The sequence below is a fragment of the Lampetra fluviatilis genome, chromosome 19 (assembly GCF_964198595.1).
Source record: "Lampetra fluviatilis chromosome 19, kcLamFluv1.1, whole genome shotgun sequence".
NCBI classification, from domain to species: Eukaryota; Metazoa; Chordata; class Hyperoartia; order Petromyzontiformes; family Petromyzontidae; genus Lampetra; species Lampetra fluviatilis.
Window position 1 is genome coordinate 10,817,149 of NC_136293.1, and position 18,768 is coordinate 10,835,916.

General features: G+C 46.1%; 1 protein-coding gene across 3 annotated transcripts in view; it reads right to left on the reverse strand.

Moving 5' to 3' along the window:
• Positions 1–377: 377 nt before the first annotated feature.
• Positions 378–18,768, reverse strand: part of USPL1 (ubiquitin specific peptidase like 1) — a 35,641-nt gene continuing 17,250 nt past the window's right edge. For all 3 annotated transcript variants that reach the window (XM_078865042.1, XM_078865041.1, XM_078865040.1), the window contains 5 exons: positions 17,467–17,596; positions 13,235–13,360; positions 12,095–12,255; positions 3,005–4,066; positions 378–2,608 (listed from right to left, as the gene is read on the reverse strand). In XM_078865042.1, the coding sequence (XP_078721168.1) occupies positions 906–2,608; positions 3,005–4,066; positions 12,095–12,255; positions 13,235–13,360; positions 17,467–17,596 (3,182 nt within the window). In that variant the 3' untranslated portion in view covers positions 378–905. The remainder of the gene's footprint in view (positions 2,609–3,004; positions 4,067–12,094; positions 12,256–13,234; positions 13,361–17,466; positions 17,597–18,768) is intronic.

Consider the following 18,768-nt stretch of genomic DNA (forward strand, 5'->3'; position numbering starts at 1 on the left):
CGAAGGTCAGTGGAGTGATAAATTAAACCAGTCCCAGGCACCATCTTCACCATTCCCTAATCAACAAATTGGTGAAGTATGGTCAAACAACTGGAATTACTGAGTGAATGGTGAGGCCTTCATCCAGCAGTGCAGTTACCAAGGCCTGTAAATTATTACTCGTGTTTATTATTTTTATTTTCATAAACTTTTGGGATGATCCAAACCTGTGAACTGCTTTAGAATCTATCCATATTTCTACATTTAGTAACAACCACGGTATTAATTACCATACAGGAACATGTTTCATAATACTGCAACTTTATTCACATGTTATGTACATAGACAAGTACTTTACAAATCACACGTTAAGATTCTCAAAGTGTATGTGCCAGCTATATATATATTTTTTTACAAAATACTGCATCATAAATCCCTTCTCTACAAATTACGTGCTTTTTACTATTGGCATGACTCAAAAATAATCCGCACAACATTTATTTTTCAACATATAAATATATTTTATGTGACTTATATTTATTTCAGAATAAATTAACGTCAACATGAAACGTTAACATGAAATGTTTTAAGAGTTAAACGAAACTATTCTAAGAACTTTCTAAAATCCTGCAAATGGCATTCTCGCTGAAACAAACTGCATCGCGGACAATAAAACACTACAAATATGACATTATCCAAAGAGTATGGACCCTTGCAGTCACGACAACTTCAAATCTAGAATGACATTATCAAGCCTTATTTTCAGTCGGGTCTTTCCGGCTCAGCGACCCGGTAATTACTTCCACGCCCCAGCACACCGCATCCAGTATACCTCTGGCAATGACTGTGGCTACTGGTCAGGTGCCTAACTCCAGTGTCCTGGTGACCTGTGCAATACTGAGTAAGAAATTAAGTCCTGGACGTGATCATTTACGATGAGCACCCTCCACCATCGCAAGCTGTTGTTTCCTTCTCTCCAGCCTCTTCAGCAGCGCTTTTAACTCGCCGCTATCCCCCCTCGGTTGCGCCAAATTCAAACTTCCTTCCTGCGGCTCGACGGCCAAACACCGAACTCGCTCGCCACACTCCCCTGCCAAAGCTGGCTCGAGCGCAACTTCTTCTCCACTGCCTAACGGCGCCACCACCACCACCGCCGTGGTCCCCGCAGCAGCGATCGCGGACCCCTTGGGCAGCACGGGAGCGCCCTCCTTCTCTCTCGGCCGGTAGCCACCGAACCTGGCCGAGTCCTCGCCCGCGAGGAGCTGCAGCCTCAGCGCTTTCTCTCTGAACCGCTGAAGCGCCGGAGCGGGCAAAGCGGCGGCTCTGCGGCGCGTTGACGGCGCGCGCGCTCGCTCCGTCCCGCCCCACCCGCGAGAGGCCGACGTGGCTTTCGTTTTTGGCACACGTCCACCGGCACCGACGTCCGCTCCTCTGCCAGGGTTTTTATCGCCTTCGCTTGACTTTTTGCCAAGCGTGCTTTGACCGCCCGATGCACCCTCGCTAGTTGACGCGTGCTCCGAATCGCTCTGCGGAGGTTCGCTCGCACCTCTGTCGTCGTCGTCGTCGTCGGTAGTCGTCCACACAGCTGGCTTTAACGCCCGGTTCTCATTCCATTCGTCAGGCCTCGTTCCCACCTCCTCAGGGACGATTTGCGATTCGTTTGGTGCCCGTTGCAATATTTGATCAATGGGATTTATTGATGTGTCCAGTACCAAACTGGGATTTTGATAATCTTGAGTCTCTAAACTTAAGACATTGTGCGAAAATATGGCTTCACTATTCTGATCAAGATTCTCTGCAGATACACGTTCCTTAACAGTCGCGTGCTGTCCTTGCAGCATCTCCTGATTACCTTCTGCGGATGGGCGAGTGATGTCGCACGTATAGAACCCTTCAAGGTTTCTGTTGGGATCGTCCGCAGGCAAGTATTCTACGAGAGTCAGGAGGTATTCCTGTAAATGTTCATGGTGACCTTCTGTAGATGCTTGCGTCACATTGAAGGCATGCTGGTCCTCCAGATTTCCATCAGAACAATTTTCATAATCGTGTCCTGCAATAGCCGGGTGGTCTTCTGATAAAAATGTTTCGGCACCTCTACGAGGAACGTCTTCTCCTAAAATCTGGTGAGTTCCACCAAATGTTTCATCAAGATCCTGTGTAGAGGAATCCATCATATCTGATGCAGGACTTTCTTCCGAATTTTCCTTAAGCAGGTCAACAGAGGCATCATAAACGGGAGTCAGGTAATGTCCTTCAAGATCCTCATCAGAACCCTCAGTCGACACATTATTTATATTGCACGCGTGATGCCTGTCCACATTTCCATCACAGCCTTCCGCAGACACGTGTCCCATATAAAACCGGTGAGGACTCTCACATTTTTCGCTCGGCTCACTCGCAGGTGAATGTTCCACGTCGGACGGATGCCGTTCCTCTCTGGGCCGCGGTGGTTCCGTCAAGGCTCCCCTGCTGGCAAGACGTCCTTGGCGTTCCGTCTGAACGTTCTCAGGTCCCTCGCTCAACGCCTGCTCCTTGCGGACCGTGGAAGTCTGCTGGGGAGGTGAGGACTCGGGCCCCGTCCCTTCACAACGAGCTCCTCGACAGCCTCCGTCCTCCTCCAGCAGCAGGCCTGAGAGCGTGGCGTGTGCACGTTTTTTAGCACGCGGTACACAAAATCAACCACTGTCGTTGTTGGGGAAAAATATACATCCGTAAAATTATACCCGTCTAATGAAATGCTCAATATGCACACCACAATTAACATATCTTTGAATGTAAAATTACATTTCTGAATGAACAATACTTTATTTTTGAATTCAAAAGATATTTCACAAATATTAAACGTTTGAGGACAATGATTTGCATGTATTGAACGTTCACATGTCACATGTGACACGCTATAAGCTACTTCTATAAAGACAATATACCCTTGCAAGCTACGGCATCTCAGGGCGCTTAATGAACGCGACTGAACTGTGAAGGTGCTCAGAAGAGCGAGCGGTACAAACTGCGAGCGCCGCTTTACGTCGGGTGATGAATTTGTCCACCGAGGCGAGCCGCCTTCTCCGCCTGCCGAGCCTCTTGAGCAGCGAGTGCAGCTCCCAGCACGCCTCCCGCTCGTCCTCGCCTCGCCCCCCGCAGACGTCGCCCGCTGGCCTCCGCTCCGTCACTCCAACGCGCTCGCCGGGTGCTCCTCGCTCGCTCGGAATCTCTGGGCACGCGTCCGCGATCGGCGCCGGCGAGCGATCTCTTCTCAGCTGGCAGCCGTGAAACTTGCCGCAGTCCTCTGCCGCAAGAGAGCGCGGTGCCGGTGCGGCGACGATCGCCACGTTGGCAGCGTGCCGCCGTTGCGGTGACGTTTTGTCAGCGCACTTTCCTGCCGCTTCGTCGGTTGTATTTTTAACGGCGGGTTCGAGCGCACCGTCCACCGGACTTATGGCGACACTTTTTGCGGACACGTTGCCGGCATCGTTCGTCGCTTTCGCGTCGTCGTTGCATTCCGATTCGGCCGTCCCGCTTTCAACACTGACCGGAAATCTTTGCTTGTCAATCGAGGTACCGTGGGTACCTTTGTTGGAATTCATACCGACCGTCTGATCGATGTATATCTGTTCATTCGTGTCCCGTGGCACGCAGGACCCCCTTGCGCTGTGCACACCTTCACTTTCGTTATGCCCCTGCCAGTCTGGCCGCGTGCCGGGCACCTTGCAGAGGCCTGCTGCTCTCACTGCACACGACTCGGACATTGCCGCAGGGCAGTCAGCGAAGTGCACCCTCCGTTCGTCGCGACGCCCGTCACCCCGAAGGAAGTCGCAACGTTCGGACTCCCTGCGTCTATCGGGAATGTCCAGATCCTCCACATCACATGAACGGTCTGCTCTCGCATCCGCTGCCACTGCTTGGCTGCCAAGCTCTCCGTGGTCTTGCCGGAAGTCTCCAGGCTCCGCACCGGATGTCCGTCCTCCCTCCGCGTCCGCGGAAGCCACCGTCTCCCAGAAGACAACGTGAAGTTGCTCCGGAGGGACGCTCACCTCCTTTCTCTCCACGCAGAAAGGCCCGTTCAGATCGTCGCATTCCAGCCACGTACCTGCCAGCGAGCACAACCGACACGCTGCTCAATTCTGCGTTGCGTCCCATTGTCAGAAACACATTTGTTAACTTTTATTTCGCTTATGCAGCAACTGTTGCGCTCCCATATTCAACCCACACAATGTAAACACGCGCTAAGTGCATTTTTTTTTTTACAAACACACAAGCTCGCTTCAGAACAACTAGTGAAAGGCGAACATGATGACGAATGTCATATAAATCACCGTTGAAGCAAGTCGCTTTGTTAATTAATAAATGCCACTGACAATTGATTTAAACCCTTTCAAAGGCCCACCTATCAAAACAAAGTATTAAAGCTGCCATAGCTGCGGGTGCCGGGGTGTCTCCGGGGGCTAATGTGCCGTGGCCGGGTACCCCTGCCAGCATGCGGAGGGACCTCGAGATCAAGCCACGGGGCAGACAAGTGAAAAATTTACGTTGCCTTGTCAGTCTGAAAAGCGGCCGGTGTCGGGAGCCGGACACGGCGCACTCCACGAACACGGCCACAGATCTCCCCCTTCCCTCTCCCTGTTCTCTCTCTCACATCCTGTTCTTCCCTTTCTCTCCCTTGCCCTTGTCTGTTTGTCTCCTGGATCGTAGCGAGGGGTGATTATTGCTAGGCTTTGTTATGCGCCCGATGCCTGGACGTCGCGTGCCCTGGTTCTCCGCTTTCCTCACATTTGTTGTTGTAGCTGTAGACAATATAAAATCAAGTAAAAACACAACCGCATGTGGATAAGACGTATAGGACACCATCTAATTCTTTCTGCAATTTTTCAGACGCCAAACTCAGCGATGGCATGTGGCTGTAAATAAAAAAAATTACGCTTTTAAATATACCGGTAGGATTAGAAATTAAGAAAACATCAAGCGTTATTTTTAAAATGTTCATGCTTTGAGAGATAATAACCGACGCTCTTTGTGGATGTGTCATTTCCCATGATGAAAATATGAAGATTCACTGCTGGCCGTGTGGGTCATTGGGAGTTCTTACGGAATTTCAGTACCGGTTCAGATATCACTCGCCACTGATGCTAGCCGTGACCAAAAATCGAACTCCGATCACCGGGTTCAAAGCGCAGTGTGAGAACCACTGCGCCCATCGCTCTTAACAACTGATGCTAACTTAGCACTTGATTTAAAAAAAGATAACGTAAAAAGGGCCCCAAAAACACAGTAAAATTGAAATGTGAACTGAACCGCCATCTGTGTACTCTCAAAAGCTTCAGAGGACTGTGATTTTCATTAAAATGATTGCCCGTTACAGAGTGTGAGCAGGACGCGGGAGAGAAACCGACTATGCGTGTACATGATGGAAAGTTGCAGTCCTCGCATTGTGCCAATAATAAAGACATCATTTTATTTTGGTTGAGCAGCTGAGCTCATGTCTTTAGGTTTGAAACACAATCCCTGGCTGCGGTATTGTCTGGCAGCCAACATGATTAATGCCAATTTGACGTTTAAAACAGCCAATATAAGTGTGATATCTAAAAAACACAAATGTCTCAAGCAATTTGCACCTTATCAGTTGCAGACTTAAAAAAAAAGTTTTTAAAATTCCTGCTGTAACCATATGCTGTACTGTACAATCATCAGACACTTTAAATAGCATTAAGTGCTTATCTACATTTTTCTATGCAACGTATTTTATTTTAAAAACAAAACTTAAGCACTTGTAGTGTGTTAGTGTATGTACAGTTTATGGCCCTTTATCAATTCACTGCTGGATGAAGGCCTCCCCACGATGTCGGTCACAGGGGGTTGTTTGACCATACTTCACTACGCCGGTTAGTGCGGGTTGGTGAGGGGGTAGCATCAGATATCGCTCGCCACTTCACGTTACCCACGGTCAGGAACCGAACTCGGGCATCTGGGTTCATGGGGCAGCGTGTGCCTTCCACTGCAACACTGTCCCTGTCTCGCACTGTACAGATACCCCTAACAGGATGCATATCTCGCAAATACAATGCGCTTCGGCATAGAGCGGTGGAGAATAACGGCTCAGTAAAAGTACGAAACGTCGTTTTCACACCAAGAGAGGTATTTTCTTACAGCCCCGCAGATCTTGCAATAAACGCTGCACATAAACGCTCCGGAAATACGACTCGCATACCAGAGTTCAAAACATATTTCAAGTGGTGTTTGTCATCCCTGGCTCTGTTTTTGTTTTAATGACGTTGGTGAACATTACTGCAAAAAAACTACTGCACTGCACCCAACCACAAGGGAGAGCTGGGAGCTTAGATCCAGGCAGAGGCAGAGCGAGAGAAAAAACGTCCCCTTGGTTCGGGCGACCCTGAAATTTCAAGCTTGTTCAATAGGGGCCTGCATTAATAATAAAGGAACACACATTCAGTGAATTTTCTCTGGTAAATATCAATAAAATTAAATTTTTGGGGGAGTTTCAAGGGAATGATGGGTGGGGGGAGGGGCAAATGCCCCCACTGCTCCACCCCCCTGGCTCCACCACCAATGGGTTTAGGGAACATGGTCCCACGTGTGGCAGGTGGAGGTAAACACTGGGCACCGATTCCAGTAGAGCTAACCGGATCAATGCGCCGCGGTGGCTAGGAGATGTTAACTACCTTGCCTGGTATGCAGGAGGTCGTGGGTTCGATCCTGACCCTGGCACCTGTTGTATATTTGAGTTTGCATGTCTCTCTCTCTCTCCCCGTGGTCATGTTGACTTTGCTCGGGGTCCTGCCCGTTTTTTCCTCCACATTTAGGAACATGCGCTAAGAGTATAGGGCTGATCTTGCTTTGAAGCTTTCGTGACTGCACGAATCCATACTCTTTGGTTCTTTTGGTAAAGTCACGTAGGTATTGGGCTGCTATAAATTTCCACACGATAAGCCACTTCGTTGATCTATCAATTGTGGCCAGATCGCTTCTGAAAAAGAGCTATATAGCTCAGTGGACCTTACCTGGTAAAATAAGAAAAAATAGTTTAGTTTATAGTTTAGTTTCAATGCCACACAAGTCGGGTTTTTAAAGCATCAAGGTGGGATGAGCGAAAGGTTTTGTACGTTAGCAAATGAGGGGGTGTCCTCGAAAAACTTTCTAAACCACATTTTATTTTTTATTCAATAACCTATCATGGCTTCATTGAATCATTTGACAATCCACTCATATTGTCAAGATGAAAAACATCCTTGATCTCGAGGGCCCATCATGTGTTATCTGGTTCCATGCCATCCGCGCTTCCGTCTTGGCATTGCTGAAGAAAGTGCGTTACAATGAATGAGCTTAACGATTCACTTAATTCTCCTGCTCTCAACAAAACTTAACTTCCTCGACGATGGAGCTATTGTGGGTTGTCATGTTTTGTTTTCCAGGACGGCCCTTGAATCAGCTCTCATGCTGCTAATGAATGAGACCAAATGAACGTGACTCATTTATTATTCATAATGGTTGTGGTGTTTCCATTATATGTTTAATAATCTCATTGATCACTCCTATTTAAAAGAGCACAGGGTGACACTCATCTCCATGTTAAAGCCCTGAGCCAGGAGTGAACAATCCACATTCCTATGGTGCAGGAGAGTTTTTTCCATAGGACAACCACAGCGACCTTCCCACAGGGCGGTACTCATTTTATTGAGCCCAGAAGAATGAGCGGTTGAGTTGACTTCGGACTAGGATTTTAAATCGCAACCTTCTGACTGCAAACCATACTGAACATTCTTATCGCTGCAGCACCCGGCTGGATTTTAAACATGCATACCGTGAAAACTTACAGCCCTTTGTTAATCCACTGCTGGATGAATGCTTTGCAATGCCACTTGGCCTTGAGTTGTTTGAACATACTTCATTACGCTGGCCAGTGCGGGGATGGTGAAAGACATTGGCTCCAAGCCTGGTTCAGATGTCGCTCGCCACTGATGTTAGCCGTGGTCGGGTCGCCACATTCATAGTGCGGGGTGCTGACCGCCGCATTGCCGCTCCACCGCATACACAATTTATGGGGCGGTATATATTTGCAATATTATGGAATTAGTCATTTGTCCTGAATTTAAAACATTTCTCATCTCACTATTTGCTGTATTTTACACCGGTGCAAGAAAAGGAAGAAATTGCACATCAGTCGGCACCACCACTAGCGCCGTTTGATGTTCGCGGTGCACGCACGACCGCGCTGTGCAGCGCAGGCTGCCCAGCGTCACCGCCTCCCTCTCACTCTCGCTTCGGAAACTAAGGCCAGAAGATATTCAGCTGTGTTACAAAAACCACATGTATCTGTTACAGATTTTACCCACCGCCCCCCTGCCTCTCCCTCCCACCCCTCCACCCCTGAACATCCAATTAGAGTTATTAATTCTTTAATTTACCAAGCATTAATCAAGGGAAGCAAGCAGAAACAAATCTCGGATGATGTATCTCGCTTTCAAGAAAATAGCTCTATGCCAACACCCACACGAGGTCCATTTTATTAGCTAGGCCTATACAAACAGCCACTTAAATCCAGGCAGACACCAGGCAAACTTAAAATGGCTCTCAGCCTCTCTGCCAACAAAAACTCAAAGGGCAATTACAGAAGATTTCATGGAAATGCTATCCGATTCCCATCTCTTTTGAAGGTTTCTAACCCTAACCGAACGCACGGAGGCCGATTGGAGAATTGAAGGAATGGTGGGGAAACAAATTTGGCGAGCGCAATTTCAGCACAAAATGCAAATGAAACTACAGTCTGCGCTCCGCAAAAGACATTACCCAGGCTTAAGCCGGCTTCCCTTTTCCTATCATTACTCTTAGTTAGCCCAAAAAAACCAGACAAGGCCCTTGTTTGGTCGGCATTTGTGAGACGGAGCAGACCTGTTTTGATTGCTTCGAGCACACTGATCATGCGTGCTGCTATAATGCAGTGTCGTCCCCCCACTCCTGTCGCATCGAACTTTATTGATACGGTGCCTTCTCAGCCGGGCACTCGCAACGATCATCGCCCAACCCCGCAGACCCCCCATAAAGCAGGGATGATTCGCTTAAGCGCACACCTCTTCTGCAAGTTAATTTTCAATACCGATAAAATGCATCGCATTTACGACCGATTCGTTCCAGTGCTTCGACAAAAAAGCCGCGCATCCCCGCATCGTTGCAATTTAACCCTCGCGCGTTGGAAAATAAATGCACGTTGACATTCTTCGAGGTCGCATTGGTCAGACTGATATAAAACACATCCATGTTCGCGCAAATATATACGCTCCAATATGCGCCTGTGCCGTCCCTTACGATATTGGAAATGTCAGCCCCGGCACACGTGGAACATGATAAATATCATGATGATTAATAATAAGGGTAATTCTAATAATTACTATCGATTTGATGTCTACATATTTAGCACATAAACTAATCTCTTCTTTAATTTGTCTGTACAATTATTATTTTTTTACAGACAGCTTACATGTTAACATGCACACTCTTGTAGAGCAATACTAATAAATTGCAGCCGTCTGCAAAACGAATGCTGGATGAAGGTCTCATCAAACTGTGCCGGTCAAACGGTTTGTTTGACCATACGTCACAACACTGACCGGTACGGTTTGGTGAAAGGGGACCAGTTCATATATCACTTCGCCACAGATATTAACCATGGCCGGCATTCAAACTCAGGTCACCGGGTTCAGAGTTTCAATGCGTAAACCACTGCCCCAACACTTAAAAAAAAAAACTACTACGATGAATCGGCCGTAAATGAGACTGTGAGAGATTGCAACGGTGCAGGGATGCCTTTATCCAGCAGTGGATTGACCATAGCTGAAGATGACAATTATGACGATGATGATGATGATGAAACGAGACTGTGCAAACTTAAGAACTGGAGGAGCACCATGCCTGGACAGAGTCAATCCAAGAGCCACAAGCTTTAAAAAAAAAATCCCTCTCTCTCTCTCTCCATTCACTTGGTCCACTCTTTGGCTGGACGTTGATGCCCAAATGATGGCGTGCAAGCTCTTCATCTGTTAGTGCGCCGATTTATGGGTGGGTTTCTGGTTTCACTTATAACACAAGGGAAAATGCTTTCAGCGGAGGCACGCAACGGCGTGCCATCAGCGGCAAGTAAAATTTACGCGGTATGCAAAGATTTCGGCTGCGGGGACAACGGGACTGGGCTGATGGCGCGGAATGTTTTACTGCAGCTACGTTTGTCTGTTCGCTTTGTTGCGTACGTCATCGGAAAAACAATTTCGGGCCACCGCCCAACAAACAATGCATCGAACCTGCCCATCAGTCTAACAAGGCAGCGCATGTGGCCTTGCCACTTGGACGATTCTGTGTTCCTAAACGCTCCGAAGGATGCCATTGTCACAACTAAAATACATTTCTAGAGTTGAGGAAAATAGCAAGTGAATTATATTGTACCCGAATAATGCACGCACTTTGTAAAAACACTGCTTTCTTGCTGATTTCAGCTAAAGCGCACACGCTAGTACAGTGAAAAAAAATAACGGTTCAATAACATTCTGCTCTCAGAATATGTACAACCGAGGCATGAGCTACATTTATTTCAATTCCCTTTGACTGCTGTTTTCAAACCGAGGCCTTAAGAGGCTTGAAGGCTGCTGAAAGGCTACACTGACAATAAGCCCGCGGTCTATTGTAACTGTATTTTGGCCCATATATTTGTCATGTTGAATTTTACTGGAGAGCTCCCTATAATTTGTATTGCTAAAGTGATGCATGGATGTGCAAATGTGGCCACGCTCTCACTGTTAACAATCAGAGGCAATATTTCATCGTGTTGTTTTACTTCCTTACCCTCCACAGAAGGTATTCCCGTGCATATTTCCACAAGCCACACACACGTCCTGGCCTTACAGTGCAAATTAAACACCGCGAGGCATACACAGAGGCATTCATACACACATTGTGGTTTTGCCAGCACGAATGCATTAGATCACACACTACACTCCTGCCCCTGACTCAAGGTACTCGGGATGGGCATAATATATGACGATACTACAATCCGTCACATGATGCGAGATCTATCATCATCGCATCGCGCGATTTGGAAAATGCCGTAATATCATGGTTATCCTTTGATTATTTTATTTTATGTAAAATATTACATTCCCTGGCAGAATATGTACGGATTAATAAACACAATAATTACTTTTCTAAATATATATCAAGTAACGATGCAAATTTGTTTTAAAAACGAAACGTTTTCCATATATCATCATCAGTTTTACAGCTATCTTACTTAAGTATTGTGCAACTGACAGAATGTGTGTTAAAACATTACAGATTGTAAATTTGCTAAGCTTAAACGACTTAGGGCAGGGTTCTGTTGAGTGAACTGCAGTCACCGAACTCCACTCAAACTGGAAGTACAGCAAAGGACAAAACCAATATAACAACGATGCAATTATAAAGTTATCGGAAACTAATTTGCAATCGTGAAAAAAATGTATATCGTATCGAGTAAAACGATACCGCGGCGGTGACTGAACGAGCTTCCCCCCGAGTTCGCAGTGGTGGGTTGAGTGCCGTTCGAATTCGCTGCGAGGAAGCTGAGCGTTGGGGGGGGGGGGAGGTCACAGACGCAGACACTCGCACACGCAGGGGAGCGAGCGAGCGAGCGGGTGGGCGGGCGGGCGACACGCTCCCTAGCCCATGAACCAAGCGGGTTGGTTGGTAGGCACCACCTGGGACGGAAAATACTATCAGTACCCACCATTTGCCATGTACACCAATGGACGGTATCCACTATTTCGATTTAAAGCTTTCGTGACTGCAGGGATTCATCTTCTTGGTTCTTTCGGTACGCTTTCTTTTTATTTTTTTGGAACTCTGTGGATTTTTGTCATCGCGTACTTTTATTTTTGTTACAAAATTCTCCATCAAGCACGCTACGGCACCCTTCTCCAGCAACATTTCCCCCACAAAAACCACTATCAGAGGCATTTGTGCCCTAGAAATAATAATACTGCAGAAAAATCACTGGGGAAAATTTTTTGTTCCATTCCGTGCGGTACCAAATAAAGCCATTTTTGGGTCAATGGCTTAAGAGGACCCCTTGGATCGTTACCGTTTTGCGAGCGGATCCAAGCGATGAAGTGGTCCGGATGAGTGCGGTACTGGATGAACGCGGACACGGCGTAGGCGGCTCCCTGGTGAGTGAAGCTGTACTTGTCCATGTCCCCGTGCGCCATGCCCATCTCAAAGTGCATCACGGTCACCGGCGCAAGCCTGCGAGCGAGATTTCAACAGGGCACTTCAAGCGCCTCAATAATGGACGCGAGGTTGCCCAATTTAAATAGTACACTCGTTTAACTTGTTCCTCCTCTATCTCTATGGCAGATTATTGCGCGTGCTTTAGCCGTTATATCATGAACTGATGAGCCTAAAACATCACACAAACTCCGGTCATCCTTGCGCTTTCAGATGCGCTTCTGCGGCCGTCCGATTAGCATGGTTGGTTACGTATGGTGCGAAAAAAGTTCAACATCTATACAAACTCTTCACCGGTCATGATCTTTCGTGAAATACTTTTTTATCGTACACTGCAAATTGACTTGTGCAATGTAGAAGAAATTATGTGGGAGCTTTCATGTTCCCCTATCAGAATCAGAATATTTATTCATACTGGAGGAATCCGATGAGCTATAAATCTCTTGGCTTCCGATGGCCTCTACATTCACAAAATGAGAGTGGTCCACCAGCACAAACAAATAAAACTCAACACTTTCGGCCTCATAACAACAAAACAATAAGGTCCACATTGTTTCATATTTACGTAGGATTAAGCATTTTAGTTAAATTGAAGAGACGAGTTAATAAACAAAGAAACAGCAAACAGGAGGTCACCGACGACGCCGTTGTCAAAGCAACATAATTTTAAGTGCAAACAGCAAGGGCACGTCACAAGAACTGACAAGAGATGATGAATAAAATGTCCGATGAGACAAGGCGAGAGGAGGCAGAGGGAGCAGAGGAAGACAGCGGAAGAGACGGCAGCAGTCAGGGGACGTCAAAGAAATTGAAGTCCACTGCTGGGCAGGAACAACTCAGGAAGGGAAGGAATCGAAGAAAACTGAGGAAGCCTTTGACCAGCAGTAGGAAGTTCTAGGCTAACAACAAAATCAGAGAAAAACCCAAAAGGCTCACACGTCAGGCAATGACCATTTTTTAAGCGGATTCAGCGTAGGAAGACCTGACTTCTTTCTACCTGTGCCAATGCAGACGTCGCCGCTGCCCTTTGGCCTGGCAGTGGCTGCAGGTGCCCAGGTGAGTGGCGTTGAGCGGGTGCCAGTCTGACACCACACTGGGAAAGGTGACCAAGCAGCTGGAATCCCTGCATCGCAACCAAGGAAGAAAAATCATCCCACGTGCGTGGAATCTGTAACCACTTGCCAGCATGTTTTTGTCCCCAGATGTGTTAAGTGACGATGTTATGTTCCGAGACACACAACAAGATGACGTCACGTGCAATGATGTCATGGGGAGAGGGTGGTAGGAGATGTCCGTGCATGGAGCGTGACACTATCGCCTTGGCCAAAAAGGCGCTTTTTTTTACTGGGCAACCCATCAGTAAAAAATATCAATTTGTCCGATTTTCTCTAAGGCTAAGTCCCTAAGAGCAATTCAACTTTGTACGGATTTTTTTATTGGCACTGGGTCATATTTAAGACAGCTATTGTGATCACACGTTACGTACACATAGACTGGCAAGACAGAACTAATGTCTGAATGCTTTCAAGTTTCAACTTCAGTTAATGTGAATCATTAACGAAAATGCAGGGTCAGCATGCCGTGCATCACGGCCTGGCACTTGTCATTAGGCTAACACAGCCCTCGATGTACGAACCATGATTATATAAAACTGGGGGGGGGGCTGCAGGGAAACACTCGTCTCGATCACAGTGTATAAATACAGATCTTCTCCGAGCTGGCATATTGCTAAGCTATAAACCATTGTAGTGTAAATATTGAATTGGCACAAGCTTGCAATCACAATAATGTAAATATTTTCAAAGCTACAAAATATTTGCCATGGAAATTGGGTGCGGAGCTGCAAATCAGTGTCTTATATAATTTTAAGAGGCTTCTATAAAGCTCAGCAACTCACTTTGTATAAAAAGAGAAAAACTACGGTAATGTACTGCGCTTGATAAGAGCGAGAGCCCCAACTTAAGGGATTAAAAGCACTGAAGACTCGAAAACACGCCGTGCAATACAAGCTTACACATACACTTACAAAATACCTCCTTCTGGAACTGAATGTGCCATTGGTGGACCAATGGAATGACTACGGTGTTTTGTATTAGAATGAAGAGGACAATTCATTTACACAATTCGTAGGGTCTTTTAAAATGCAATCAACATCACCGCATCAACAAAACCGAGTGGTTTGCTATCTAATCTATTTCTACATATTCAAGAGCTGTATTGTTTTTTTTACCACAGACCGTCCACACGTTAACGTGCACACCACAGTAAAATAATACTCTACAGTCCTTTGGCGAATGATATCGGGGCGGAGAGAGGTTGACCAAACTTCACCACTTTGGTCAGTGCTGGTCAGTGCAAGGTAGCGTGGTGGCTAGAGCCAGTTCAGATATCACTCGTCACCGATGCAAACCACAGTCGGGAACTGAACTCGGAGCTGAGCTGTGGTGCGGTCGTCGCCTAAAATAAAATAACGTTTGAAAATAACAAAAATTGTACTGTAGAGCCATTACAATTAAGGGCATTACACAACCTTAGCAGCTATTATGCAATGACATGCCGTGTAAAGATGCTTTCCACCAATAGGTGGCATAGGCTGTATGGAAAATTGACGATGTTCAAGCTGCGATCGTCTTTCCTGCCTTCTCAAGTCTCCCCCCCCCAACCCCCCCCCCCAAACACTGTATTGGGTTTGTTACACACATCACATTGAATAAATCAGGAATTTAATAAAACAAAGCTGTGAAACTCAAGTGAGATCTCCCTTCCTGTGGCTCCATTCAATTTCCATGGAGGATATTGTAAAACACACAAAAAAATCCTTCAATTGGACCTTTTTTCCCATTTGTAAAAAATAAAATTGCAACAAAAAAAACAAGAATCCATTCTAGAGACGACAAGAAGGTGTATTGCAAGGGAGAAATGCATATATAAAAAATAAACTTTCGCACCTTGTATGCCTATTATAATCCGTATTAGCTTAGCTGCGGTTTGTGTGTCGTAATTTGAAAACATTCAGGCATTGCCAAAGCAATGGATGTACTTTCTGTCCATAATCACTAAGGTAACATGGTGTACTTTGTAAGACCCCACGTGAAATACAGACTGTTTTGAACGCGACAAAAGGGAAAAATTTACGTACATAAAACAACTCATAAACGAAGGTTTGAAATACATTGCATTGGTTAAAAGCAAATACAAGCAAAACTTAATTCTCCATCTCCAAATATAGATTCAAAAACATATATGTTTTAGTCCGTCAGCCTTTTCAGACAAATATGATCCAGCAGAATTGTTTAAGCAATCAAACTCTGGAGCAGTTTCGACTTTCGAGGTCTCATCAGCCACTCAGGCTTGTTAAAACCAATGCTGTACATGTTATTTACAAACACGCTCCACCGTTAAATACAAAAAAGAACGATTGTATACACACTGATTATGCGTTACTCTGGATGACTGTGCGTTTAAGCATAATAAGAGCATATATAAGCGAAAGTGAATCCACATATCAGCATCATTTAACATGTTAGTCTCAGATGCCGAGCGAGTGGGAGAGCGCTGTCGTCGACTGCATGGAACAGGTCACTTAAAGGGATCTCAGAGGTAGCTCTGTCATATCCGCTTCCGTGGGCACCCTTCCCCGACACCAAGGGTTGCACTGCTCTGTGCGAGTTCCGAACGGACACTGCCGTTCGTGACATGACGCCGATAGCGCGAAACGGGGTACAATTGGGGACGTATTTGAGAAAAAAATATTGGAATACTCCGATGTGCTTCTCACTGGAGAGAACACCGAAAATAAAGTAGCATTCCTTGACTTTCTAGACACCCGGCGGCAAGCGGTTCAAACGTGAGTTACCACCGTGGCTATACCACGAGGGCTTACTATCCTCCACATGTTTGCAGGGGTCTTTGATGAAATCTCATTTTGGTATCGAGCTACCCCTTGCAGGAACCACTGTTCCAGTACCGTTCACTTTTTGTAATATCACAAGCATTTATGAAAGTCATGAAAATGTGACCCAAAAAAAGGCACATCAAAGGCCAGTTCTTCAAGCTGGGTCTGGATATTTTGTTTTAAATCTACGAATAGATTTTAATCCAAACCATAGCTGTAAATCATAGGATATTTCTAAATGGAAGAATTCGTTCAAACGTAATCAGAATTTTGGAGAAGTTCAAATATGCATCACTGTATACCTGTTGTAATGATACATCCGTGTTATAATTCTACTTGTAACGTTACATTAAAAACCGAATGTTCTTCTGTTTGAACAAAAAATTGTAAAATGAACCCGAATGGAAATTGTTATTGTTTGATGAAATCGTCAACAATTTCAAGCATCTGCGTTATATTTGGAATTTTATAAATTAAACATGTGCTGAACACTTAAACCCGACCGTGGGCGAGTGTGAGCCAAACTTAGCTGGCCATCACTCGTCAACTCAGTTTACTGACAAAATGCAAATAAATTATAGGGCATGAAAATACAATAATAATTTAAGGCACATGTATACACGTGCTGCGGAGCGGTGGCACATCACTATGAACCTGGCAACTTGAGTTCGACTACCGGTCACGGCTAACAATGGTGACGAGCGATATCTGAACCGGTGCTGGTTACAAGGCCGTCCATGGTGGAGGGGGGGGGGGGCCGGGGCAACTCAACTCTGTGTGCGATGCCCCCCACCCACCCCGATACCTTCAAACTAAACCGGGATTATTGCATCTGACACCGTGACGTCGAGGCGTGGAGCCCCCCAAAGCGCGGGGCCCGGGACGCTCACCCACGATTCTCCGTTACCCTAAAGGACGGCTCTGGCCAGGTGCCACATCTCACTTCATCAGCATGCGCTGACAAGTGTGGTGAAATATGGTCCAACAACCCCCCCTATGAAACACACAACGTGGGGAAGCCTTCATCCAGCAGTGGATTGACAAAGCCCTGGCTGGTCTTTTTGCAAATATAGAAACACAATTTGCAATGTAACCTGGATTTTTACCACATGTAAATGCAATAATATATTTTTAAACAAGCCAATGATCCCGCATATAATCTTAAACTGTAGAGACAAGTGCTGTTAGCAAGCACCTATCAGACATACACACTCGCATACATATTGGAAATGCATATTGTAAATATTGAAAATGTGTGAAAAACATGTTGCAAAAAAGTGCAAAGTGTTTTATTATTATTCACAGAACTTGGCATAGTCAGCAAATATTCTTACTGGCGCCTTGATTCCTTTAAGCATGCGTGACAGTGCGTCTCCCAGGAAAAGCTCTGCAGGAACAACTCCTCCAGCTCTTGGGACTCCCGCAGCAGGAGTGGGAGGGCAAACACTGGGCTCTCGTTCTTGCCTGCACAGGTAACGATCACACGCGTTCACGAAAACACACACACACACGTGACAAACACTCAAGCACGCAAACACGCGACACATGTCCACGCACAGATGCGCACGCAACACGCGACATCCACGAAAACACACACACGTGACAAACACTCAAACACGCGACACATGTACACGCAAAGATGCACACGCAACACGCGATATCCACGCAAACACGCATGCACACGTCCACGCAAACACGCGCACGCGATACACATCAACTCTCGCAAACGGCGCACGTTCGTTCTGCACGCGTTTCGAGCGCGCGCATCTCTCCACGCGCTTTAACATTTTCACCGCGCTCTATCCACTGCTGCGTGAAAATCAAATGCAATGTTTAAAACTATACGGTTAACTCGTGATTATCCATAAGCGGTGCGTCTTGAATTGCGGATTAACTGTGCTTGTGAAAAAGTTTATAAATGACTTCCTTGCGGTTTATTTATTAGCTGCTCCTCATTCATCGAGCCTCAGTGACTCAGTGCCGCCCACGTGACCGCAAATGCGCCAGCAAACGAGCCGATTACTTCAAGAAGCAATAGCAGATCGCAAACTATATGTCTTCCAGGCCCTCCCCTTCACCGCCCCCTCCTAATTCTACATCAATAAACAATAAGTATTTGAAGCTTTCGTGACTGCAGGAATCCATACTCTTTGGTTCTTTTGGTAAAGTCACGTAGGTAGAAATTAAACAAAATAAATCACGACGTTTCGGACGCAACACAAGCGCCCGTCTTCAGGTCAAAACCGTGTTAGCCGCGATGTCTGCTACGAGCAGCACGATGTCTGCTGCCTTGTGGATAATCGGAGTCTGTGCCTTGTGAGGCAGCAGACATCGCGGCTCTCGCGATTTTCACCTGAAGACGAACGCTTGTGTTGCGCCCGAAACGTCGTGATTTCTTTTGTTTTATTTCTACCTACGTGACTTTACCGAAAGAACCAAAGAGTAGAAACAATAAGTACATTTGTACAGCCGAATTGCCATGTTTTGCATTCTCCGTGTTTCTGATTTATCCCGGTCACCATTGCCATTAACCAGAAGGCCTCTTATCCACATCGCTATTATCAGCGACTCCGATTATCCACAAAAAAAACTGCAGGGTCTTTAAAACAAAATTCCAATTTTCAGCGATCATCTGT